The sequence below is a fragment of the Phaseolus vulgaris genome, chromosome 11, assembly GCF_000499845.2.
Source record: "Phaseolus vulgaris cultivar G19833 chromosome 11, P. vulgaris v2.0, whole genome shotgun sequence".
Lineage (NCBI taxonomy): Eukaryota > Viridiplantae > Streptophyta > Magnoliopsida > Fabales > Fabaceae > Phaseolus > Phaseolus vulgaris.
This window is the reverse complement of record NC_023749.2, coordinates 35,053,150-35,080,186: the sequence shown is the minus strand read 5'-3', so window position 1 is coordinate 35,080,186 and position 27,037 is coordinate 35,053,150. Positions and strand designations below refer to the sequence as shown.

At 35.0% G+C, this 27,037-nt stretch overlaps 2 protein-coding genes and 1 pseudogene across 2 annotated transcripts; 1 reads left to right on the top strand and 2 right to left on the bottom strand.

The window, feature by feature from the left end:
* Positions 1-3,923: 3,923 nt before the first annotated feature.
* LOC137811598 (small nucleolar RNA R71) lies at positions 3,924-4,029 on the bottom strand (annotated as a pseudogene).
* LOC137806096 (uncharacterized) lies at positions 3,998-6,010 on the top strand. The gene has a single exon (XM_068606047.1). The coding sequence runs from the start codon at positions 3,998-4,000 to the stop codon at positions 6,008-6,010; it is 2,013 nt and encodes a 670-aa protein (XP_068462148.1).
* A 12,586-nt stretch (positions 6,011-18,596) lies between these two features.
* On the bottom strand, positions 18,597-21,980 carry LOC137828063 (uncharacterized). Its single transcript, XM_068634485.1, has 2 exons — positions 21,331-21,980; positions 18,597-19,194 (listed from the first exon to the last, which is right to left on the bottom strand). Exons 1-2 carry the CDS (start codon positions 21,793-21,795, stop codon positions 18,835-18,837), a joined length of 825 nt encoding a protein of 274 aa, XP_068490586.1. The 5' UTR covers positions 21,796-21,980; the 3' UTR covers positions 18,597-18,834.
* Between the last annotated feature and the right edge of the window lie 5,057 nt (positions 21,981-27,037).

Here is a 27,037-nt window from a genome sequence, read left to right as displayed (position 1 = left end):
CCCATTGAGTTTTTGAGGTTTTGATCAATAAAAGTTTCATTTTTTAATTCTCTATAGCAGTTGTTTTAATATTCTAATCTCCTCGAAAACTGGTTTTTGTAAGAGGTTGTACATGAACACATTGTTGAATCAAGTGTGTTCAAGCTTTGAAAGAATCCAAATCCTAGCATTTGATGGAAGGCTGGAGTTGCTTGAAGTTGCTGCTGTGTTTTAGAGTAGGATATGGGGTAGTTTATCTTTGTAATCCACTCTTTGTTGAATCTGAAGCTTAAGTGTTTTCAAATCTTTTAAGTTTAAAGTGTTTTTCAAACTAAGTGAAAAACAACCTATTGTTTTATCGAAACAACCGATTGTTTTATACTTAGGTGTTTTTGAAAGAGTTTAAAAACTATTTTGGATGGTTGACTTGTTGTCAAACCAAAGCAACTGATTGATTCGCTCTTTCAATCGATTGTTTGTTTGAAAACTCTAACATAATCATTTTTGGTAGCTGAGTGAGCTTTAATTGATTTCATAACCGAATACGCTCCTACTTTAAATGCTTTGACCAAGATTTGAATAATATAAATAGTTTGTTAATTTTTTATAACAAACAACTTGAAAGAAAAACATATTTGAGTTTTCAATGAGCTTTCAAACATTTAAGTTTTTCACTTTGAGCTTTGGTTATTCAAGAGAGAAGTGGAATAGGATTACTCTGTATTGATTCCAGTTGATTATGTAACAGTGTAATTTGTTCTAGATATTGTGTACATTCAGGTGTTGTAAAGCCAAGAAGGGTTGTGTGCTCTTGAGGTTGTCAAGATCAACATTCTTGGTATGTGTGTGCTGAGTCAAAGCAAGTGTGTTTCTTGAGGGGATCAAGGTCACTTCTTTGGTGGTGTGTGTATGTAATCTGGTTTTGATTACCTAGTGGATTCCCCAGTGGTTTCTGGGAAACTGGATGTAGCTCTTGGTTTAAGAGTGAACCAGTATAAATTGTTTATGCATCTCTCTCTTCCTTAAACTCTTTAATTTCAGTTGTTGTTATTTTTACTGGTATAAACAATCGATTGTTTCTGCGAAACAACTGATTGTTTTTCTGGTGCTTTACTGTTTTGTGCTTTGTTCTTGGCTAACTGAATTCCTAATATGGTTTTTAGCAAAGAATTTCATTCTATCTTAAAAATTTGGCGAAAACCCTCTTTAAACCATTCACCCCCCTCTAGTTTAAAGTCATACATTCTAACACACATGATTGAGAGTCTTCCTTATTTTAAACTTTGGTTTCTTAATTAGTTCACATCTTTCAAATTAATTTCTTGGGCGCATGATTCAACAGAGGGGATAAGCATTCTCATGAAGTATACACAATGAACAAAGTAGAAACTGATTAAACTAGTTGACGCATGTTTTACTAGTGAGTTTCAGTTGAATCAGATTAACGCATGTTCAATCTGATTTAGCTCTGTTGGAAGATTAAGAAAGGATTAATCTTTAGAAAACTTGTGAAGAATTTAATGGTAGACGAACTTGGGGATCAACTGTTTGTTTGTTTGCTGCTTTAATCTCTTTTATATTTTTTGCACAACTATCTCAACTCTCTTTTTTAAATAAAAGCTTTCATGTTAGGCATCACTATGCAACGTGACATCTCAGCTAGGTTGACACTGATAAGTGTCTAATTTCAGTAATATTTCATATTAAAATATAGGCACTTATGAGGATTTATTGCTAATTTACATATAAAATAATCCCTAATTTATGAATTTATACCTTTTTACATTTTTTATGATCTTTATTTGAATAAAAGTATTTTATTCCCAAATTTGGTGTTAATTGCAGATTTCTAAGGAAGATTGGAGATTTGGATTAAAGATGAATGATTTGAGCTAAAAAGATAAAGATAGAAGGTCCCAGAATGGAAAAAGATGCAAAGAAAGATTGAGCCTTTTTTATGTTTTATCATTTAGCCCATTAGCGCGACATAGGAAACAACCTAACCCTAGAGATAAATAGAGGGCTAGAGGCTCAACCTTAGTGTGCCAGATTGAGAGGAAAACACCATAGAGTGAATTGTAACCCAATTGGGAGAATGGAAGGTGATAGAAGTATGCGTGACTAATTCTACCCTTTGGGATTGGGAGTAATCTGCTCAAACTCTTATGTATTGAGGTGATATTTTATATATTAATATTCAGTTCTTGATTGATTATTGGTATTGTTGTTTTACTTTTAATTTTCCGTGACAAATTGAGAATCTTAAATCTGACCGGGAGGTATTTTTAGGGATCGGACCTAAACAACAATACTTAACATATTTGAGTGCTAGGAATAGACTTGAAATGTTAATTGCTATTAAACGTCTGAGCTTCGTTCTAAGTTGTTCTTATAATTATGCGAGGGATCGATAGTTAGGGGACATTCTTAAGGATTTTATATGCGAGGAATCGATATAGATGATTTTTATACGGGCATCAATTTCAATCAAAGAACTTAATATTGACATGCTAATCAAAATACATGAGAGTGAGAGAGATGAAACCTAATCCCTATTTTTCCAATTGAAACAACTAATTCTTTGTTTCTTTTCTTATTGATCATTGCCAACACAACCACTTTCAATACACTTTTAATTGTTTTGTTCTATATTTAACGATTATTGTACTTGATAATTCACTGTTCCTTGTGGGATCGATATCCGTCCTTAGGGACAATTATTACTTCTGACAAAGCGGTGCACTTGCCGTAAAAAGTCATCAAGTTTTTGGCGCCGTTGCCGGGGACAGGTTTTGATTTGTTGAGTATAATTTCCTAAATATTGTGAATATTTTAATTGTTTTGATTTGTTTTAATTTTTTTTTTTTTTTACAGATTCTTTTTTATTTTATTTGATTTTATTTTAGTTTGCTGATTTGCTGTTATTATTTTAATTCTTATTTTGATTTTAGTTATTTCTATTCATTTTCAGATTTAGTTTGATTTTTGTTTTGATTTTATTTTATTTTAGTTTTTTTAGGTTTAGTTACGTAGTTTTATTTAGGTTTAGGTAGTTTTTATTTATTTGTTTTAATTATTTATCTATTACTAGTTTTAGCTTTTATTTTTACGTTAGTTTACGTAGTATCTTTAAAATAAGTTAGTTAGTTGTTTACGTTTTGTTTTATCTGTTTTATTCTATTTTGTTTTTATTTCTAGTATTTAGTTTATTCTGTTTTTATTTCTTGATTTTAGTTATTTTTCGTCTTCATTGTTTTCTTCTATTCTATTTTAGTTTTTATTTTATTTATATATTTTTATTTCTATTTTTGTTATATTTTATTTTTATTTTTATTTTTTTCTGAATATCTTTGTTTTATTTTCTTAGTGTCATTTTAGTGTTTTATTTTATGTTTTAATTTATAGTTTAGGAAGTTATTTTATTTTAGTTAGCAATTTAAATTTCTGTTTATTTTTTAAAAATAAAAAATTAAAAAAAATTAAAAATAAAATTAAAAAAAAATTAAAATTAAAATATACTCTCTTTTTTTTTCTTCTTTCCCACTAATATTTTAGGAAGCAAAATGGCAGAAGAACAAGCCAAGAAGACACTTGGAGATTATATCATATACCAAGGACCACGACATTATTCTAGTATCGCAATACCTGCTACCGCTAAGGCCTTGGAAATAAATCTCAATTTTCTTACTCTTATCAGTGCCCATCAATTCACAGCAATGGAGCATGAAGATCCATATTCACATTTGAATACATTTTATGAATTGGTGGGAGTAATGGGCTTTGAATCAGATGATGTTGATAATGTTTGTATGCGCTTGTTTCCTTTTTCATTGGCAGGAAAAGCTAAGGATTGGCTTAGTTCACTTCCAAATCAGAGCTCACGAGCTAGAAGGATGTAGAAGAAAAATTTCTGCAAAGATTTTTTCCAATCTCTCGCTACATTAAAGCTAAGTCTGAAATCTCTATGTTCAGACAAGGAGCAGAGGAGTCTTTTTGTGAGACATGGAAAAGATTTAAGATGATATTGAGAAAATGCCCAAATCATGGGTTTGAAGACATTGCTCAACTGAGCATATTCATTAATGGTCTCAAATTTGATATGAAGATGCTCTTAGATGCCGCAGCTGGTGGCACAATGATGACTCTTGATGCCGAACAAGCAACGAGGATTATTAATGGATTGGCATCAACAGATTCTCAAGACCAGTATGATGGACGAAGTACTCGGAAGAAAGGATGGATTGAAAATACATTATTGGCTCAAAATCAAATTTTGACACAACAGGTTGAGCAGTTAACCACACAAATGGCGAAATTGCCTCAACAATTACATGTTATTCAAAGGCAGAATCAAGAATTAAGGTGCAAACTATGTGGAGGTGAGCATTCCAGTGAGCAATGTGCTTACCATAATATTTCTTTTGAAGAAAAATCGTTTTACATGGAAGATCAAGGAAAGCAAGGAACTTTTCAACAACTCCAACTATTAGATCATGTGTCCCAAGAGAGAATGAGCAAAATGGAAGATTCTACAAAAAAATTTACACACACCATGTTGGTTGTGCAGAAGAACGTTGAGAATTTTGAGACACAAATTAAGCAACTTACACAAGATTTGAGGGAACTCAGGGAGAAATGTAAGTCAATCACTACAAGAAGTGGAGTAGTTGTAGGAAAGGGGATTGGTGATAATCTACAAAGTAAGGAAAGAGACATAGAGAGTGAAGAAAGAAAAATTGATAGGGAAGAAAAAAAAGAAGAGGAAGAAAAAAACAAGAGTGAAGAGGGAGAAGTGAAAGAAAAAAATGAGAGGGTACAGGAAGAAAAGAAAAAAAAGGAAAAAGAGAATGAAAAAAAAAGTGTTCCAATTGTAGATTTACCTTATCCACATGCTCCCTCCAGAAAGAATATAGAAGGACCGTTTATCAGATTCTGTGAAATTCTAAAACAACTAGAGATAAGTATTCCGTTCACTGAAGCTTTGGAACAAATGCCTACTTATGCCAAATTTATGAAGGATTTGTTGACCAAGAAGAGAAGATTAAAAGAACAAGGAATTGTGGAGCTAGAAGCAGGATGTAGTGCCATTATTCAAAAATCATTGCCACAAAAATCTAAAGATCCTGGGAGTTTTACTTTGCCAGTCACAATAGGAAATTTTACAGTGGCCAAAGCATTACTAGATCTTGGGGCAAGCATAAATCTGATGCCACTATCTATGTTGAAGAAAATCGGGGATGTTGAAATTCTGCCTACAAGGATGACACTGCAATTAGCTGACAAATCAATAAAATATCCACATGGGATAGTAGAGGATCTTTTGGTGAAGGTAGACAAATTTTACTTCCCAGTTGATTTTGTGATCATGGACATAGAGGAAGATGTTGAAGTACCTCTTATTCTTGGACGCCCATTTATGAAGACTGCAAAAATTATGATTGATGTGGATGAAGGAAAGTTGAAGGTTCGAGTGCAGGATGAAGAAGTTAGCTTTGATGTATTTGAAGCAATGAAACATCCGATTGATCAGAATGATTGTTTTAGGATGGATGCATTGGATGAACTGTATTTGGAAAATCACAGAGAAATATTTATAGATGATTCATTGATGAAAGCAGTCTTAAATGATAATGAAAATTGTGAGGACTGTGGGGAGAAGGAAGTCAAGGAATGTTTGTTAGAGCTGGGAAAGACAAAAGAAGTTCAACAAAGGATTTTTGATGAATTAGAACTGAACAAAGCCAACACCCCTCAGAAAATAGAGTTGAAACAGTTGCCAACTCATTTGAAATATGTTTTTCTTGAAGAAAATGGGGAGAAGCCAGTTATCATAAGCAACCATTTATCCAAAGAGGAACAACAAAAGTTGATAAAAGTGTTGATGGCAAATAAAGAAGCTATAGGATGGACATTTGCTGACTTGAAAGGTATAAGCCCAGCATATTGCATGCATAAAATTCACATGGAGCAAGATTTCAAACCTGTGGCTCAACCACCAAGGTTGTTAGAAAGGAGGTACAAAAGCTTTTAGAAGCAGGAATGATTTATCCCATTTCAGACAGTGCGTGGGTTAGTCTGGTACAGGTGGTACCTAAGAAAGGAGGTATGACAGTTATTTATAACGAAAAAAATGAATTAATTCCTACAAGAACTGTTACAGGATGGAGGATGTGCATTGATTATAGGAAACTGAATCAAGCTACGCGGAAAGATCATTATCCATTACCTTTTATGGATCAAATATTAGAAAGATTGGCAGGTAAAGAATATTATTGTTTTTTGGATGGTTATTCAGGATATAATCAAATTGTGGTTAATCCAGAAGATCAAGAGAAGACAGCATTTACTTGCCCATTTGGCGTTTTTGCTTATCGAAAAATGTCATTTGGTTTATGTAATGCGCCAGCAACTTTCCAAAGGTGTATGTTTGCTATTTTCGCAGATATGATTGAGAAATGCATTGAAGTTTTTATGGATGACTTTTCTCTGTTTGGATCTTCTTTTGATGATTGTTTAGCTAATCTTGATCTCGTACTGAAGCGATGTGTGGAGACAAATCTTGTGCTAAATTGGGAGAAATGTCATTTCATGGTCACTGAAGGAATTGTCTTAGGCCATAAAATTTCTCATAAAGGGCTGGAGGTAGATAAAGCAAAAGTTGAAGTCATTGAGAAGTTACCTCCACCAGTCAACATCAAAGGAATCAGAAGTTTTCTAGGGCATGCTGGATTTTACAGAAGATTTATTAAAGATATCTCCAAGATTTCAAAGCCCCTATGCAACCTTCTCAATAAGGATACTCCTTTTAAATTTGATGATAATTGTTTAACTGCTTTTAATATCTTGAAAGAAAAACTCATTTTTGCACCTATCATAACTGTTCCTGATTGGAAACTTAATTTTGAGATAATGTGTGATGCTAGTGATTATGCAATAGGAGCAGTTTTAGGACAAAGGAAAGAAAGAATTTTTCAAGTAATACACTATGCAAGTAAAGTTTTGAATGAAACTCAAAGTAATTACACCACAACAGAAAAAGAACTACTAGCTATAGTGTATGCACTTGAGAAATTTCGATTTTATTTGATAGGTTCTAAAGTCATTTTTTTCACTGATCATGCTGCAATAAAATATTTATTGAATAAAGCAGATTCTAAGCCAAGACTTATATGATGGATACTTTTGTTGCAGGAATTTGATTTGGAGATCAAAGATAAGAAAGGATGTGAGAACAATGTAGCAGATCATTTATCAAGACTAGCAAATGATGACGTAACCACATTAGAGCCGGAGGTTCTTGCTGAATTTCCAGATGAGAAGCTACTGATAATCAAAAAGAGGCCATGGTTTGCAGACATGGCCAATTTTAAAGCTACTGGAACAATCTCGGAGAATTTGGACTGGCATCAAAAAAGAAAATTTTTTAAGGATGCCAATCATTATGTGTGAGATGATCCTCATTTGTTTAAAATGGGTGCAGATAATTTGCTGAGAAGATGTGTTTCTTCAGATGAAGCCAATAAAATTATATGGCAATGCCATAATTCAGCATATGGAGGACATTTTAATGGGGAAAAGACAACTGCAAAAATTCTTCAATCAGGTTTTTTCTGGCCTTCGTTGTTTAAAGATACACATGCATTAGTACAAAGATGTGATAGGTGTCAAAGGACAGGAAGCATTTCTAGAAGACATGAGATGCCATTACAAAATATTCAAGAAATTGAAGTCTTTGATTGTTGGGGCATTGATTTTATAGGGCCTTTGCCATCTTCTTTTTCAAATGAATATATACTAGTGGCAGTTGAGTATGTTTCTAGATGGGTGGAAGCAATTCCAGCACAACATGCAGATTCCAAGACAGTCATCAAATTTCTTAAAAGGAATATTTTTTGCAGATTTGGCACTCCAAGAGTATTGATAAGTGACGGTGGGTCTCATTTTTGTAATATCCAATTGAAGAAAGTATTAGAGCATTATGGGATTAGTCATAAAGTAGCATCAGCCTACCACCCACAGACAAATGGGCAAGCAGAAGTTTCTAACAGAGAAATCAAGAAAATATTAGAGAAAACAGTGGTTGCATCAAGGAAAGATTGGTCAATCAAACTTGATGAAGCTCTGTGGGCGTATAGAACGGCATTTAAAACTCCTACTGGCCTTTCCCCATTTCAGCTGATTTATGGGAAAGCTTGTCATCTTCCGGTGGAATTAGAGCATAAAGCATATTGGGTATTAAAAACACTAAATTTAGATGCTAAAGCGGCTGGGGAAAAGAGAAAACTGCAAATCCATGAACTTGAAGAGATGAGGTTAAACGCATATAGTTCCTCAAAGCTTTATAAGGAACGCACAAAGAAATATCATGACAAGAAGATTGTGGAAAGAAATTTTTACCTTGGGCAATCTGTGCTTTTATTCAACTCTAGATTAAAACTTTTTCCTGGAAAGTTAAAATCTAAATGGTCAGGTCCTTATGTTGTGAAAGAGGTAAAGCCGTATGGAGCAATAGAGTTAGAAGAACCAAAATCACACAGAAGTTGGGTTGTAAATGGTCAGAGGGTAAAGCCTTACTTGGGTAATGAACAGGAAACACTCACTATGGTAATCCTTTTAGATGACCCATAAAGACATAGGCGTCAAGCTATATGACGTTAAAAGAGCACTTACTGGGAGGCAACCCAGTCCACATTTTAGTTTTATGTTGTTTTATTACCTTTGCTGATTTTATATATATATATATATATATAAAAAAAAAAGTAAATAATAATAATAATAAAAAAAAAATCCTGTATGCCTCCTAATCATTTTGCAGGTTATGTATTTTGACCTGAGGACAGGTTCTATTAGTCAAGGGGGCAGATCCAGCAAATGAAGCAAGACTATAGATAAAATTTTTAACAAAAAGCTGGATGACTTTTTAAGAAGAGAGGATTGAGAAAAAATATGGTTCTATCTCTCTAATTCTCTTTTCTTTTCAATTATTTAAATTTTATTTTCTGTTTAGTTTTTATTTATTTTATTTTATTTTTCGGTTATTTTGTTTTTTTTATTTGTTTATTTTTTTAGTTTGTTTTAATTGCTTATTTTGTGTTTTGAATAAATTTGTTGTTTTTGTTAGTTTGTTAGTTTTAGGTTTTGAATTATCTTTCTTGAATAAATTTTCAGTTTTAATTTGTTTGCTTTCTAGTTTATTTTTCTCAAATAAAAAAGAACTAGAATATTAATTTCGAATTGTGGAAAAAAGAATTTGTGTTTAGATATTAAACAGTGAGATGAATTAGACACAGGTTAGAAAAGAAAATATGATTGAATCCCTATTCAAATGTAGTTAAAATTATGATACATGAAAATTTAACAGGATGATTGATTAGGACAAATAATGACAAGACAAAAGGGAATGAGACCATTTAAACCAAGTGAGCGTGTGAACCTTAAACAGTTTTGAGAGTTTTACTAATGAATTGACAGTTGTGGTTGCTTAATTTTTATTTTTGTTGCATCATAAAAGATCATGAAGATGATTGAGGCATTTGTTTGTGTTAATTAGGAGCCAGGGCCAAAAAGCCAACCTTTATATTAGAATTCCAATTTTTTTATATCCCCTTTGGGCTAAGAAATTTTTTGTTAATATTGCACCTTAACCTTTATTGATATAATTTTCTACCCTTTAGCATGTCTAAGGAAGGAGAACATAGATGCAATACATATAGAAAAGGGAATGGTTGGTTCTGATTTTGAAAGTTCAAAAAGTTGAAAAGAGGAAGAATCTTTTCCTATTATTGAAAAAAAAAACAAAAACAGAAGAAGAAAAAGAAATAAAAAAAAAAGAAAGATAGAAAAAAATTTCATGAAAAGAAAGAAAATGAGGAAAAAGGTGACATTGGAAGAAAGTGGTAATTAGATAACATATATGTTCTCTATAATTGAATTGTAGGTATGTTCTTCTTCTTTAAGATGTGCATTTTGTTATCTAAGAAAAACCAATATTTTTTGGAAGCCCAGCCTCATTACAACCCTGTAAAAGACCTTAAGATTCATGTTTCTAATATGTTTGTGATTTGAAGATGAAATGAAAAGCAACTGTGATTTGTTATGATTCAGTGAAAATAGAGAGAAACACTTACCCGTGAGCATATGAGAAGATATTCCTTGATGAATTTTCATTTATTTGTTTTGATTTTATCCTGGAAATTGATTGTGTCTATAATTTTTTATATTTGAAATTGGAAGCATCATAAGTTTCTAATTTGATTTGTTGTTTAGTGAATTAAGCTGTTTGATATTTAAATTCAAATATATTCATTTACTTTGCTTGAGGACAAGCAAGATTTTAAGTTGGGGAGAGTGATAAGTGTCTAATTTCAGTAATATTTCATATTAAAATATAGGCACTTATGAGGATTTATTGCTAATTTACATATAAAATAATCCCTAATTTATGAATTTATACCTTTTTACATTTTTTATGATCTTTATTTGAATAAAAGTATTTTATTCCCAAATTTGGTGTTAATTGCAGATTTCTAAGGAAGATTGGAGATTTGGATTAAAGATGAATGATTTGAGCTAAAAAGATAAAGATAGAAGGTCCCAGAATGGAAAAAGATGCAAAGAAAGATTGAGCCTTTTTTATGTTTTATCATTTAGCCCATTAGCGCGACATAGGAAACAATCTAACCCTAGAAAACTAGGATAAATAGAGGGCTAGAGGCTCAACCTTAGTGTGCCAGATTGAGAGGAAAACACCATAGAGTGAATTGTAACCCAATTGGGAGAATGGAAGGTGATAGAAGTATGCGTGGCTAATTCTACCCTTTGGGATTGGGAGTAATCTGCTCAAACTCTTATGTATTGAGGTGATATTTTATATATTAATATTCAGTTCCTGATTGATTATTGGTATTATTGTTTTACTTTTAATTTTCCGTGACAAATTGAGAATCTTAAATCTGACCGGGAGGTATTTTTAGGGTTCGGACCTAAACAACAATACTTAATATATTTGAGTGCTAGGAATAGACTTGAAATGTTAATTGCTATTAAACGTCTGAGCTTCGTTCTAAGTTGTTCTTATAATTATGCGAGGGATCGATAGTTAGGGGACATTCTTAAGGATTTTATATGCGAGGAATCGATATAGATGATTTTTATACGGGCATCAATTTCAATCAAAGAACTTAATATTGACATGCTAATCAAAATACATGAGAGTGAGAGAGATGAAACCTAATCCCTATTTTTCCAATTGAAACAACTAATTCTTTGTCTGTTTTCTTATTGATCATTGCCAACACAACCACTTTCAATACACTTTTAATTGTTTTGTTCTATATTTAGCGATTATTGTACTTAATAATTCACTGTTCCTTGTGGGATCGATATCCGTCCTTAGGGACAATTATTACTTCTGACAAAGCGGTGCACTTGCCGTAAAAAGTCATCAGACACCTCAAGTAACAACAATCATCTACCATCACATGAAAAAGTATTATTAAAAGAGAAAAAAGAAAGAAAATACACACAAAAGAATATGGGGGAACTAGACCAAAACCCATATGTTAAAAAAATGATACATAGGTAGATTATACTTATTTATAAAGAATTCTAAGAAATAATTAGATGGAAGCCTATTATACCAATGAAATGATTCTCTATGAATAAAAACTAAATTAGCCAACTTATCAGCACATGCATTCCCTTCACGAAAAATATGAGTAACCCTAAACCTAATTTTCCCGTAGTAATTAAGACAAGTATTCCATCGATTACGAAGCATCCACGGAACATTAGTCCTAACAGTAAACGCAACACAAACCAAGGCATAATCACATTCAAGCCATACATTATTAAGTCTCGTCTTTTGAGTTTCCTCCAAAACATGTATAACTCCATAAACTCTACAACCATAGTAGTCTGAACTTCAAGAAACACAGAGAAAGAACCAATAAACTCTCCCATACTCCCACGAAAAATACCTCCACAAGTAGTAAGACTAGGATATCCCCTAGCAGTCTCATTAGTGTTAATTTTAACCCATCCTAGAGAAGGAAACTTCCAACTAACAGGAAGAGAACGATGAAATTTACCAATACAAGTATTAATACCAAAAAACAATTGAGTATGTAGGGATAATACGGACCTCGAATACTGCTTTCGAGCCGATGAAGAGGTCCCTCCGCTGGAGAAACCGCCAGCTATAGTGTTGAGATCCCCAAGCACCGGAGTTTCATGATCGTGCTCTTCTAGCTGACCATTGCCCTTTCGATTGACGTCTAAGCCTCAGAGATACTTCCCCAAAAAACCTTCCTTGACTAACTTGGTGAGCTTAAACTTTAGGGTTAGGCACCTCTTTATGTCATGGCCACGGGCTTGATGAAATTCACACCACGCTTCCCTTTTTGCCCCCAATATCCGATCAGTCTTTTGCGGAAATTGAAGCCTTTTCACCACGTTTTCTTTATTCAAGAGTGATTTCAACGTCATGTCGAACTTGGGCTCATCTTGCTCATATCTGTTGGAGAGTTCTTTTACTGAACTGCTTTTAGCCACGTATGGGACATACTTCCACTCTGGCCATCTCTCGGGCGATGGTTCGTAAATGGCCCGAAAATGCTATGAGAACAACCTCAAATGTCGGCGCGGGATGTATGCAATCAAAACTTGTACAAGGGACCTAGAACGGAAGCTAATTACGAAAGACGCCCCGAACCGATGGGAGATATAAAAGTAATCTAGATAAACGGAAAGACTTTCAAAGTGGGAGTCACTTTGCATGAAGAAATAAAAGACAAATTGAAAGAAGTTTTGCAGAAGAATTTGGGTGCTTTCGCATGGTCAGCAGCCGATATGCCCGGCATCAACCCCGACTTCCTGTGTCATCACCTTAACCTTGAAATCGGTGCAAAGCCAGTTACACAATAACGTCGTAGACACAATGAAGAGAAACAACAAGCCATTAAAGAGGAGACCCGGAAACTGTTGAAGGCCGACCACATAAGGAAAATTTAATACCCCGAGTGGTTGGCAAATGTGGTGATGGTGAAAAATTTGAGCAGAAAGTGGAGGATGTGTGTGGATTTCACCGACCTTAATAACTCCTGTTTGAAAGACTGGTACCCATTGTCGAGTATTGATTCCCTGGTAGATAGTGCATTGAGGTGCAGACTGTTAAGCTTTATGGATGCTTTTTCAGGGTACAATCGGATCAGCATGCACCCGAGGGACGAGAAGAAAACTACGTTTATGACAGACACCGATAATTATTGTTATAAAGTCATGATGTTCCGGTTAAAGAATGTAGAAGCTACATACTAGCAACTTATGGACAGGATACTGAATCCCATGTTGGGATGAAATGTACAAGCTTACGTGGACGACATGGTGGTGACCTTAGAACAACCCGAGATTCACCTCGGCGATCTGGAAGAGCTATTTGAGACAATTGGGAAACACAAGTTGAAGTTAAATCCCGAAAAGTGTGTCTTTGGAGTATGGCAATAAAATTCCTGGGTTTCTTGTTAACTGAAAGAGGCATTGAAGCCAACCCGACAAGTGCGCAACAATAATTAACATGAGGAGCCCGACCAACATGAAAGAGGTACAACGACGGATTGGAAGGATTGTGACCTTATCATGTTTCCTTTCGGTCAGTGGCAAACGAGGGTACCCATTTTCCAGTGCCTCCAGAAAAATAGCAAGTTCGCCTGGACCACCGAGTGTGAAAATCCTTCTCCAAGCTCAAGGAATACTTGGCTAACCCCCTAGTGTTAAGAAAACCTTCAGGAAAGACGTCGCTCCGGCTATACTTCTCCATCACAGACCAAGCTATAACCTCGATACTAGTCTAAGATGACGGAAAAGGTTAGCAACCCATATACTTCGTTAGCAAGGGTGTTGTACGGGATTGAGTTGAGATATCAAAGCATAGAAAAGGCCTCCTTAGTTGTTGTCTTCACTGCACGACGATTACAACATTGCTTTCAAAGCTTCACTATCATAGTCATGATCGATCTCCCCATCAAGCAAGTACTTCAAAAGTCGGACGTGGCAGGGCGCATGGTCAAGTGGGCTATGAATTATCGGAGTTCGATATTTCCTATGAAACACGTGGACCATTGAAAGGACAAGTCTTTGCGGATTCTCTCCCCGGGTCGTTCCCTCTAGTAGTGTAAATTATCTGATCTTCAGCATAGAGTACTTCACAAAGTGGATTGAAGCGGAACTTGTCGCAGTCATATCAGCCCAAAAGGTTCGTAGTTTTGTTTGGAAGAACATGGTGTGCCATTTCAGCACTCCCAAGCAAATCATATCAGATAATGGGACCCAGTTCGCCAGCAGGAAATTGAAGGAGTTATACGTCAAATTAGGAATCAAACAAATCTTTACGTCCGTTGAAAATCCATAAACCAATGGACAAGCTGAGTCGGCTAATAGAGTGTTGCTATGCGGGTTAAAAAAGACTAGAGAAGGCTAAAGGAGGGTGGCTCGACGAAATTTCAAGAATCTTATGGTCATATCACACCACCTCTCAATCAACGACAGGAGAAACTCTTTTTAGTCTTGTATATGGAACGAACGCAATGATTCTAGTGGAGATACTGGAGAAATCACATAGCGTACTCAATTTCTTGGCCAAAGAGTTCAATGAAGAAAAATAGGTAAACTTGGATTTGTTAGACAAAATCTGAGACAATGCGCAAATAAACTCTTAGGCACTAAAAAGGAGAGTAGAGAAAAGCTACAAGTCTAAGGTCAACCCCCGACATTTCAAAGTAGCCGACTTGGTCTTAAGAAAGGCCCCTCCCTAAGTGGACGGGCTCGTACCGAATAGTACAAGCACTTGGCAATGAAGTATACCGACTAGAGACTTTGGATGGAGGACCCTAAACCCTAAACCAATTCCTCGAACATGAAACGCAACATGCCTTAAATTCTATTTCGGTTGAATTATGTTTTTTCTTGCTTGACACTTGTTTTTGTTTGTGTGTAGTTTACTAGTTTAGTAGTATGTTGTGTACGGACCAATTTTCAGTTTGCTTTGAGGAATAAACAGGTAGGTGATACTCTTTTTTCCCTGAATAGGAGTTTTTAACGAGGTCGCACTCCTTTTCTTTTAAAGCTGTTTTTGGTGATTCAATGTTTCTACGATTTCGACAAGTAAAAACCATTCGTCGGACTCCATGATCGGAATGAACTGGAATGAACTGGTGATTCAACGTTTCAACGGTTTTGACAAGTAAAAACCATTCGTCGAACCCCATGATCAGACCAAACTGGTGATTCGATGTTTCAACTAAACACTCGTCACCCAAGTTTACTGTGAATGAAGTTGCTCAGGTATGTACATTCATGATTGATTCAAAGGGTAGAAGGGAAAGTTTTTTAAAATGCTCTAATCAAGTTAGTCATTCGGTGAATACGCTCCTACGAACAAAAACATTCGTTGTTTCATTTTTACTACGAATAAGATATATTCATGATTGATTCGCGGAGGCAAGAGGAAAGGTTTTTTCACATTCAGAAGATGTCTTCAAATCACTTACGACCTCGTAGAGAACAATCATAGATGGATAGCTATAAAGAAATAGTTTAGTCAGGACATACACGAAACATATAGTGTTTTTCAGAAAAGATAAATATAAATCAAAGACCTTAGGAAAAGCAGCATAAGCAATTCTCAAAATGTTCATGTTAATTTTCCATCCACCATAGTCTTACACGAGTCTATCAAAGATAAATTTGTGGTAGGGTGGACGATAGCCACCTACTCTAAAGCTGCTTCGAAACCGGCTATAAACGAGTTGGCCACATCATCTTTCAAGAGCTCGATGTTACTCTCTTGTTGACTTAGTTTCTTTCTACTCTCTTTGTTTTCTTCCTTCATATGGTGTACTCGAGTTTCAATTCCGAATTCTCCAGGCTTAGTTGCTCCACCTCGGAACGGAGGCGATCCATTTCGACAACTTTCGCCTACAATCGTTCGACTTCCTTCTGAAGGTCGGCCAACTGGCGAAGTCTTCTTTCTTCTTCTAGTGCGTCTTCCTTAGCCTTGACGTTAGCCAAGCACACCAAAGCAGTGGCTCGGCCAAGCAAGCTTTCGACATCCTTGCAAAGAAAACTCACCTTTGAATTTTTTAACCTCGAGACATCTTCCTCTAATAGGTATTGAGTCTTATTGTAGGTCGACATATCGAAACCCGCATCCCAGAAACTAGCTTTCCCCTTCTCACGATCAGCAACACTCGGCTGAGCGACCTCGATAATTTCCACCTCGGGACCCTGACCGTTTGAGCATGAATGTTGAGAGAGGACCAGGACAACCCCAAGATTGGCGGGGTTAACCACTAAGGCGACTTTAGCAGCGTGCATGCGTTTCACCCGGTCGGTTAACTCAGCCTTCATGAAAGAGGACAACATTTTATCTACAAGAAAAAGAAGAACTGTTAAAACAATACGCAAGGAAGAAGTGTAATAAAATTTTGTGGAAGGTTTAAAATATACCGATGTAAGATTTTAGCATTTGGGGGTGGGTATTCCCGCTTCAAGATGGTGGAGGTGTTGAAAATAACTTGTATATTTTCCAAAAACTCACAAAACCTCGCTCCATCGGATCGAGTTGGTTAAGATGGTGAGCACTTTGAAAATGGGATTTGTGAGACCAATATAAGGAATCCAAGATAGTTGGACTTTTAGGTGAAGGTCGGAGATTTACAAAGTGTTCTTTGAGATTCTTGTACGAAGATTGAAATAAGGAAAGCAAACTTCTTCTCCCACAACTATTGAGGGAAGACCACGACTTTTTGTTGGAGCTTTTGAATTTGAAAAAACAAAAAAAGATGTTTAAAGTCAGAAATATTCCAACTGGGAGCAAAGAATGACAAAAGCTCGGATAAAAGTCCAACTGTTCGGGTGCAGTTAGGCCGAAGAGATGTTTAGCTCGGTTAAATCTCTTTCTCAAAAATAGTTAAAGGAAGGAAAAGACGTAACTTTATAAACACGGTATCGTAAAACAAGCAGAACGGTCCGGAAGAGTCACAAGACTCATCCTTACAAATTGGCTCATCGGGCCCACAAGCGATGACCCTAACCAAATTCTCGTCAATTTTACTTAGACAACACGACTTACGGAGGTTCCTAATCTTCTCATGAGAAATATAAATAGAGGTTTCCTCAAGCAAATCTTTCTCTGCCTAGGGATAGGCATCAGCATAATCCATATTCAAAGAAAGAACAAGCAAGCTAAAACAAGCTACCTAGGAAAGAAATTTATTCAGTGAAAACAGGCATAGAAAAACAATAGAACCACCATTGTTAAACAGGGATATATAAAGGCGACAACGGTGAGAACGTACCTAAGAAATGGTGGCTAGAAAGGGATTCATGGTGGATAAAAGAGTGAAACGGTACCTAAAACCCAGAGTGGCGCAAGCGAGGCAATGAAAGTGTGAGTGAGAGGGAAGTGAGGCAACATAAGTGTGAGTGAAAGGAAAATAATGAAGTTTGATAAAACTTCGAAGGGAAGTCGAAACGATCAAATCAGAAGTCATCAAGTGATCGACACGTGTGAAGCACTGAGAACACAAACGAGCGGTCCTAAGCAAAATAAATGTTTTTTCGGAAGGATTATGCCCCATTTGAGAAGCAGAAACGATTTTTCGAATGAACCAACCCTCGCGGGACATGTCTGCCAAAGCATTTATTGCTTGGTGACTTGGGAACCTGAGTTGTATAAGAAAAGATCATGCTGGGAGCATGCAACTCGTCTTGATACAGGTCAACCCGTCAGACGTGCAATAGCCTCTTTGCCTAGCTCGACTCGACTAGAGGCTAGGGGACTGTGTGATGTCCGGGTAGGTTAAACCAGTCAGTCAGCTGATTGAACTGTAAGTTAGGGGAAAAAGACAGTCAAAGAGAACATTTAATCTAACGTGTCATGCTAATGTGTCCGAGCAAAACGGTACATCCCCCTCTTCCCCGACAAAAAGGGGCATTAGGGGTGAGACTAATCGTGGAATAGAGGAGAATAAGACAGGCAAAAGATAAGGGGACGTGGGGGTAAGACGAGAATAGGTCGCCAAAGCAAGAGGATAAAAAGAAAAGGAGGAGGACTGAGATGGATAACTTTTTCCTAAGGTGAAGAGAGAGAAAAAGTAAGGTAAGGAGAGTAAAGAGAGAAAGTAAGTATTCGACAGGTTTCCAATTCGTAGCCTGAACAAAACAATTATAAACATTGATTTAATGATTTTACTATTGGATTCGTTAGGAGATGACTTGGAGTCATCTAACCACTTCTATGTTTTTATCTATCTAGTGTTAAACAAGTATCCGCTAGAATTATTTTATTTTGACAGCAAAAATGACAACTATCAAATAAAAAGGAATATTAGGGTTAATTCAACTATGTATAAAAAAATTTAGCATTCTACAATGTATTGTGAATGGTAATACTCCTATTTATCTTGAGAAACTGCCAAGCAAAACTGCCAAGAAAGATGTATATGAGAAAAAAAAAACCGAATATGTGGATGGAAGAGGTAGAAAAGAATCACTACGAAAAGTTGCTACGAGGACAAGATAAAACTTAACAACACTTAAATACAAGAGAAGGGATTCGATGATAGTGCAAGTTTCAAAATCCAATCAATAGAATTGTTCAAGCCCCAAATTTAAACTTCTCTCTTCATCTAGTCAATAGTAAGGAAGGCCAAATTACATAGCAAAAATTTGTGATAAAAGAAAAAGAAAACAACATTGTCCTAAATCATAACACAATCTGTACACATAGCCTAACAAACACCAATGTAATTGGAATGTGATAACAGCATGCATCACAAATAAAACTAAAATAAAAAATCATATATCTTCCGGCAGTTGAAAACTTTGTGAACCAAAAATCTGGTGAGAGCTGTTCTGAACAAAGACAGCCAAACCACATTTGCTGCTGTTGAATCCTTGCCACAAGGGAAAATTAACTGTTCCAGATACTGTTTTCTTGGCAGAGATGTCTTTGACAGTGCAGAGTTTTTCGAGTTTTCTGACAACATAGTCGTTGGATAGAACACGTCCTTTGTTCTCCCCTCTTGGACAGTCAGTGACCAAACCACTTTCATATAATGCTACCATGACATTGGCGCCACTGCTATCCACCTTAGTCCTCAATGCTCCTGTTAGAGACACTTGCAATGAATCTGGTGCAGGCTTGGTGAAAGTTGCCTGATAGAAAGACAGTTTTGCTTCAAAACAATGAAAACAGATAAACAAAACTTCTTGCATACATATACATGCATGCACACAAATAATATTTTTGAGAAAAAAGACCATGCAATGATAGTGTAAAATAGTTTTACACCACAAGTGCATGACCATAAACTATAACTTTTCATAATTGACAATCAGACATGACTTTTACTTGACTGGTTGGCATGTGTGACATCCCTCATCACTCAATGCCATGGCTAGAAAAAAACAAATGTGTGCATCTTAGAGGCTAGAATTTCACATTGTTGTTGCTGAGTGATTTTTAGTTGCGTGTGAAATAGTTAGTGACTCTGATAGTTTCAAAGGATGCCTTTGATCCAACACCTACTAAATATGAAGGTGATGAAAAGAACATGATAACATCTTAATTTGCGTTAGGTGAGCAAGTGACCTCCCACTTGGCGTTAGGTGGGATGATGGTATTGAAAAGAACATGACAACTTCGGTTTTGGATCTATCTTGAAGAGTTTTGTAGTTTACCTTTTTGTCAGAAGTGATGTTGTGGCTTTTAAGATATGTTCATTTCTCATTTTCCTTGGAAAATATGTTCCTTTTTTTAAGAAAAAAATGCAAAATTTAATATCAGTTTAATAACTTCTGGTACCTAATTGCATAGATTTGGTGTGTGCATCCAGAGTGGATTTAACGGAATTGAAATTGGCAGAATTGAGGTTTAACAAATAAATGTGTTTGGAACTGATATTTTGAAGTGAAAATAAGATATAATTAGGGGTTGTATACATTAAATCAATTACTTACAACAACAAAAAAATCTAAATGTTTTTTTGCCTGTAATAATGGTCTCACCAAAACAAAAACTAGATAAAGGTGTAAAGCATAGACACCTACATTAGAAAAACAATTGATTGTCCCAAATATATAACAGTTTTTTTCCCTTCCTTAGCTTCAGTTAAAAAATATTCAATTATGAGTAATCACATTCTTCCAAAAATATTTTTTTTAGATTTTAACACACTGACTGAGAGACAATTAGTTAATACAAATTTGGTCATAAATACTCCAAACTTTTTAATTACTCGTGTCTACTGATTTATGGATTAGTTACTCTCAATATATGACAGGTATTGCTGAAATTAAAACTTACAAAACTTAGCTAAGTTCATTAGGTGTTTTGAAGACATTTTCCAACCAAAGACATCATTTTTACTTCAATAATTCACGTAACAAAAGATACGCGAATGTGTAAAACTACAATTAATGAAACAAATATTAAAAAAAAACACTTGAGAATAACGCCTTTAAAATTTTATTCTTTACAAAATCTACGAATCACATTACATTAAGATTAAATAATCACTCAAAGTAATTTTAACATAAAAAGGATTAATATATTGAAATTATCTCAAATATTAAAATCAACTTCTCTTTATCAGAAGACAATTTTTTTGATAAAAGATAAATATATAAACAAATTTAAAGAATTTGGAAAGATTTCTCCAAAAACCTTGTATGATAAAAAAAGAAAAAAAAAATATTTTTCCATAAACTAAAACTACGAATATGTTAAAAATAAAAATGTAAAGAAAATTGTATAAAAAACTTCATTGTAAAGGTTCATGAATAAATTGATTTTCAATTTTTTCTAAGTTATTTTTTCTTCTCTTATAAGTAGTTATAAATAAGTTTCTCCTAGTCTTAACAGGAAAGAGTTACTTTTTATTTTAACTTCATATATTCTTTTCCAATAAATCAAAACCAAATCTTAGAATTCAGTATGCATAATATAAAAAGACAAATCAAATTGAATCATATTTTTCTTAAAACTCCCTACATAATTCTATATACAAAATTTTACATTCATATGACATTGTAAATAAAAATCATATGTGTGTATATATATATATATCAGAGAATCTTATTATAGATTTCAACCTATCTTTATTCCACAAATAAGCTTTTAAAATGAAAATTGTTTGAATCAATTTACTTTACAAAGTTAAATAAAGTTTTGTAAGAAATAGAAATGGAAGAAAACAAAATTTTTGTGGATTTGACAGAAGGAGGAAATGAAGCAAACACCAGAAAGGCAAGCAAACGCAAAATGATAATTGAAAACAAAAAATATCTAACCCGGAAGGTAGGAGCAGGGAATCTAGGAGCATTGGTGATGGTTTCAATAAGGGCATTCTCGTCATTTCCAACACATTGGGACTTGCCCTGGATCACAACCTGGGGAGTGAAGATGGTGTCAAGCCCAAGGGCCTCAACATAGGCCTTCTGGCGAACGGTCCACTGGCTCGACCCAAAGGGGTCCTTCCAGCCCACGTAGTCCCAATAGTCCACGTGGAAGGTCAGCACCACCACCGGCACCTCCAGCTCGAAGTCCCCCCTTCCTAGCCGCGACAGCACCAGTTCCGCCTCCGGCGACGTCGCGCACCCCTGCGACGAGAACATCTCCACCACCACTGCCCCCTGGCCCCCGCCGCCGCGACTCGATTCCGAACCGAAGTCCGCCGTGGTGACTCGGCGCTCCGCGATGGCTTCGCCGCCGCGGGAGCCCTTGCCGCCGAAGCAGGCCCAGAGACGCGGCGCCATCGCGTGGTAATCAGCGGTGGCGTGGCAAAGGAGGGGATTGGTTGAATAAGGAGGGAAGTGTTGCGGAGAAAAAGGAAGCAATGAAGAGAGAGAGCGAAAGAGAGAATGGAGAGAGAAAGTGTGGCGTGGTGTTAATAAGGAAAGTTGCAGGTGACAGGTGGAGATGGAAGGTGGAGAACCAAAGGTGGCTAAGAACATGGCTCGCTAACAATTAAAAATACTGTAATAAAATTTATAAATTTATCATAATAATACAAAAACTGTTAAACCTTATTTCTATAAATGAGAGAAATATAACAATATAAAATTATCTATAGTATACTCAGAATTAAAAAAATTGTTTATATTTCTTTATTAAAATAAATTATTAGTACTTTGTAAAATTTAATAATAAAAATTCGGTTAAGAACATTTAAATTTATTAAGAAATTGAAACTTAACTAAACTTTTATATAATATTGTAAAGATGAAGATTAGTTAAACAGGAGTCTATTATGTCGGTTGCATGCAAGTTGGGTTGTGAGTGTTAGAAGGAATGGTACGTTATATTAAATAAATAAAATAAAACAGAATATGGTGGTAACAGGTGTCACAGATCACCAACATAACCTATCCAACAACAATAGGTGAAGAACAAGGGAGACTAGAACATTTATAAGGAATCTATGATAAATTAATACAATAAAAGTAGAAGGTATACAGACTTGTCCCTTTTGTGGTGGCAGGTGGGTGGGGACTACGATCTCCATTTTTCAAGTCTTTGCCAACCTTTTCTTCTTCCTTCTTCTTTTCAATAAAGCTAAAACTCACTCTTCAGTACCTAAACAAAGCTTCAAAATCACAACTTAATGTTTGTATGTCGTTAAATAACAAAAAAAAATAAAAAATTCTTTCTATTATAATGGATAATCATTTTTGTAACATTTGAACTTCGATCACTAATAAATCTCAATTAAACACAAGATTAAAAGGAGAATTAGAGACAAATTAGATAAAATATTATAGAATTAAGACTAAGAAAATTATGAAATAGAAACCAATTTTAAAGACAAAAAATAATTAGTTGATATAATGACTAAATTATAGATATTTTAGAGACTAAAAAAAGTTTTGGTTTCTAAATTAGTTTCTGTTAAATGGTTTCTAAATTATTATCTAATTAGCAACTGTACCGCCCTGGTGGTCGGGTGTGATGGCATGGCATCCTGCTACAGTGTAGGCGTGTTGACAAGGCGCCAGGTTGGCATAAGGGAAGGAAGTCGGGGGGCACGTGTAGTCGCCAGTTGTTAAGTTGGCGTGTTCCGATTTCCAGTTTACCAGAATAGGCGATCGCCAGGTTAAAGATGAAGTCGCCAGATGTAGACCCAGGCGACCTAGTCATTGGAGATCGCCAGAGCAAGCACATCGCCGAAGATGAAGGAGAAGCAGATTATGAAGGCGGCCGGCGAGACCACAGGGAAGGTGTATGAAGGCCCCTAACTCGCCAGTTCCAGTAGAGATCGCACTCCTAAGTTAGCTATGCACTGGGCAGTACCATGCATAAGTAACTTAGCCAAAATGAGAGTAGAAGCAGCGCCAAGTCAGGGAGCCTCCAGATGATGGCACGTGTACAGTTGGATGCGAGCCACGTGTCCGAGTCTGTAACTGCCAGGAGAGAGAAAGCCACCAGGTATATAAGAGTTCTTAACAAACTTTCTGAGGTACGCACGTTCAGTTCATACACTTTACGCTTGCGAGTGATAGAGTTAGCTGTGAGAGAGGATTTGCACGGTTCCAGTTCTCTTAGTTTTTGGTGATACCGTCACTCTGACTTGAGCATTGGAGTGCGATCGGCCGCAGCGGCGCCGTGCTGTTTCTTTGCAGGTTCTTGAGATAGATCCCGAAGAGGAACGGAGGTGAGAAGCGGTGCGCACGTCGATCCTTTGACGAGGCAGTTTCCAGCGTTCCAGTCAACAGGCAGGATCAACAACCAATGTTTTTGTTACCAAATTTAGAATCTAAATAATTGGTAGTTAAAACCTTAGTTGCTAATTAAATACTAATTTAGAAACTACTTAACAATGATATAAACTAATTTAGAAACCAATTTTTTTTAGTGTCTAAAATCGTCTCTAATTTAGTTATCATAATAACTAATTATTTTTTTGTCTAAAATTGGTTTCTATTTCATGTTTTTCTTGGAGTGTAACTAAAAAATTCGCACTAATATATATTCAAAAATAAAAAGATTCAACTTGTTCTTATGAGTTTGACTCACATCATGTAATGTACACATTTATAATCATTAGTTACACTAAACTACACTCAAAATTGATTTAACTATTAGAGATTTTTTTCAGAGATTTTTTTCAGTATCCGCAAAAGGTTTATAAACTAAAATTAGTTTATATATAAAATATTTATTAACTTCATTATTTAACTTTTTAAAATTTTATTTATAAATTTATATATAAACTAACTTAAGTTTATAAGAAATTCATTTTTTTTCACTTGAAAATACATGTGAATCCAAACATATACCATGTTATTATTAGTATAAAAAGTATGACATTCCAACTAAAATTACATTGATTTTTAAATAATTCAAAATAAAAAATATGATAACATTTTTTAAATAGATGTAGATTTTTGTATCCATTTAATTAATAGAATCATATTTAATATATAAATATAATTTCTTTAAATAATATTATTATATTTTTGAAAAATATATTACCATTTGGATTATTCTATTTCTACTACTTTAGAGAAAATATTTTTTTTATATAAATTATTTTACATTTTCTATAAGTTTAAGATAGATATTTATATCAATCAAAATATAGATTCAGATAAGATAAAAAAAAATATGAACTTTTTATATTAATGATAATTATATTGATTATTTTTATAAACTACATGGTAACAATTCCTTTTAGTACATGTTTTTATTAAAGTCTCTCGCTCCTTCAATTGATGTCTTCTTAGAGAATAAATTGAATTAATAATGGAGATATTTATTCTACCATAAATCAAATTTAGGTTTCAATTATAGAAAGTTACAATTATTATTTTTTATTTTCATTCCTATAAATACTTTTATCTTTGTATTCATTCAGCGTTATGAGAAAGTTCTTTTGTTTCTCAATTTCTTTGAATGTTGTGTGTTCTCTTAAGTCTTAACAAATTGATATTCAAAACTTGTGTTGTAAAGGGACTCTAAAGGTGTGTGAGGGCGAGAGCACTATTATGGAAGTATGAAGCATTATTATGGGTATGTTTCCATGATTGTTGTGGGTATAATATTTTGAAATCTTTCTATATTTGATGGGAAGAGTTATGTGTTGGATTAAGATTCCTCAATCATTATTTATGGTAATAGTAATTACGTCCATCAAGTAATTACCAATAATATAATAGGATAATTATGGTAATTGATCAATTAATAAGATAAATAATCGTGATTGGCCAAAGAATTATTTATTATGAGCATTAGATAAGTCTGGCCAGATTTTAATACTCATTTTAGTCCTAAACTGTAATTGTAGCAGAGAAATACAGTCTTTGAATCAATATTCAACTCAAGACCCCCATTAATCATACTACAATACAAATTTAAAACTTAAGTAAATTTTAGGATCAATTGATAAGTAAGCCCTTTAGACTTTGATTTGTACAGTTAGTGTCTATGTATATTTAGGCATGCATAAACATATTTAAGGACACACAAATCAAGGTAAATGAGGAAATTTTATTAAACATAAGTAAGTACAAATAATGCAAAATAAGGTCTTTAGATAATCCCATCTTCGAAACATGTTCTTCGAATACTTTAGGTGGGAGACCTTTAGTCATCGGATCCGCAAGCATATTTCTAATATACTCAACACAAAGCTTATTTTCCTCAACTCGCTCACGTACGAACAAGTACTTTGTATCAAGATATAATCCAGCGCCACTCGAACTGTTATTGTTCGAAAAACTAACGACAGCTGAGTTATCACAATAAAGCTTCAATGGCCTGGAAATGGAGTTAATGACTTTGAGTCCAGCGATAAGATTTCGCAACAACATTCCATGACAAGTTGCATTGTACACTGCAACATATTCTGCCATCATTGTTGAGGTTGTTGTTAATTGCTGCTTATGACTCTTCCATGAGATAGGCCCGCTTGCTAACATAAAGATATACCCAAAAGTGGATTTCTTGTCATCTTTGCATTTTGCAAAATCAGAGTCAGAATAACCCACCACTTCTAAATTGTCACTTCTCCTATAGGTCAACTTATAGTCTTTTGTGCCTTGTAGATATCGAAGTACTTTCTTAGCTTCTTTCCAGTGATCTAGACCAGGATTAGATTGATACCGGCCTAGCATTCCAGCAATGTACGCGATATCCGGACGAGTACAGACTTGAGCATACATAATGCTTCCAACTACAGATGCATAAGGTATCATCGCCATTTGCTCTTTTTCAGCCTCTGTTTTCGGACATTGAAAAGAACCGAAAACATCTCCCTTAATTACTGGAGCCACAGAAGGAGAGCAATGTTGCATGTTATAACGAGTGAGGACACGGTCAAGGTAGGCCCTTTGGGATAATCCCAAAATCCCCTTAGCTCTATCTCGGTATATTTCGATGCCAATAACATAAGCGGCCTCTCCGAGATCCTTCATGTAAAAATTATGCAAAAGTATGCACTTTGACTCATGCAACATGTCTATACTATTACTTGTCAATAGAATGTCATCTACGTAAAGGACAAGTATAGTAAAGTTGCTCCCACTCATCTTGAGGTAGGTGCATTGATCCACTTGATTCTTAAGGAAACCTTGTTTCTTCATAACTTCATCAAACTTTATGTACTACTGCCGTGAGGTTTGCTTCAGCCCGTAAATGGATTTCTTTAGCTTGCAGACTAGGTGTTCTTGACCTTCAGGTTTAAAACCTTCTGGTTGTTGTATGTACACGTCTTCATACAAGTCATCGTTAATGAAAGCGGTCTTGACGTCCATCTGATGTAGCTCTAGATCAAAGTGAGCTACGAGGGCCATTACGATCCTTAAGGAATCTTTTCGAGAGACAGGTGAAAAGGTCTCTTGATAATCAATTCCCTCTTTCTGAGTGAACCCTTTTGCAACCAATCTTGTTTTGAAGCGTTCAATGTTTCCATTCTAATCTAGCTTGGTTTTGAACACCCATTTAGATCCTACGGGTTTTACTCCGTCGGGTAATTCTACTAGATCCCAAACATTATTTTTC

Coding starts and splice junctions, on each gene's coding strand:
- LOC137806096 (XM_068606047.1), top strand. CDS start 3,998: ATGATATTGAGAAAATGCCCAAATCATGGGTTTGAAGACATTGCTCAA.
- LOC137828063 (XM_068634485.1), bottom strand. CDS start 21,795: ATGGCGCCGCGTCTCTGGGCCTGCTTCGGCGGCAAGGGCTCCCGCGGC. Junction 19,195..21,330: donor TCCCTGCTCCTACCTTCCGG/GTTAGATATTTT, acceptor TCTTTCTATCAG/GCAACTTTCACCAAGCCTGC.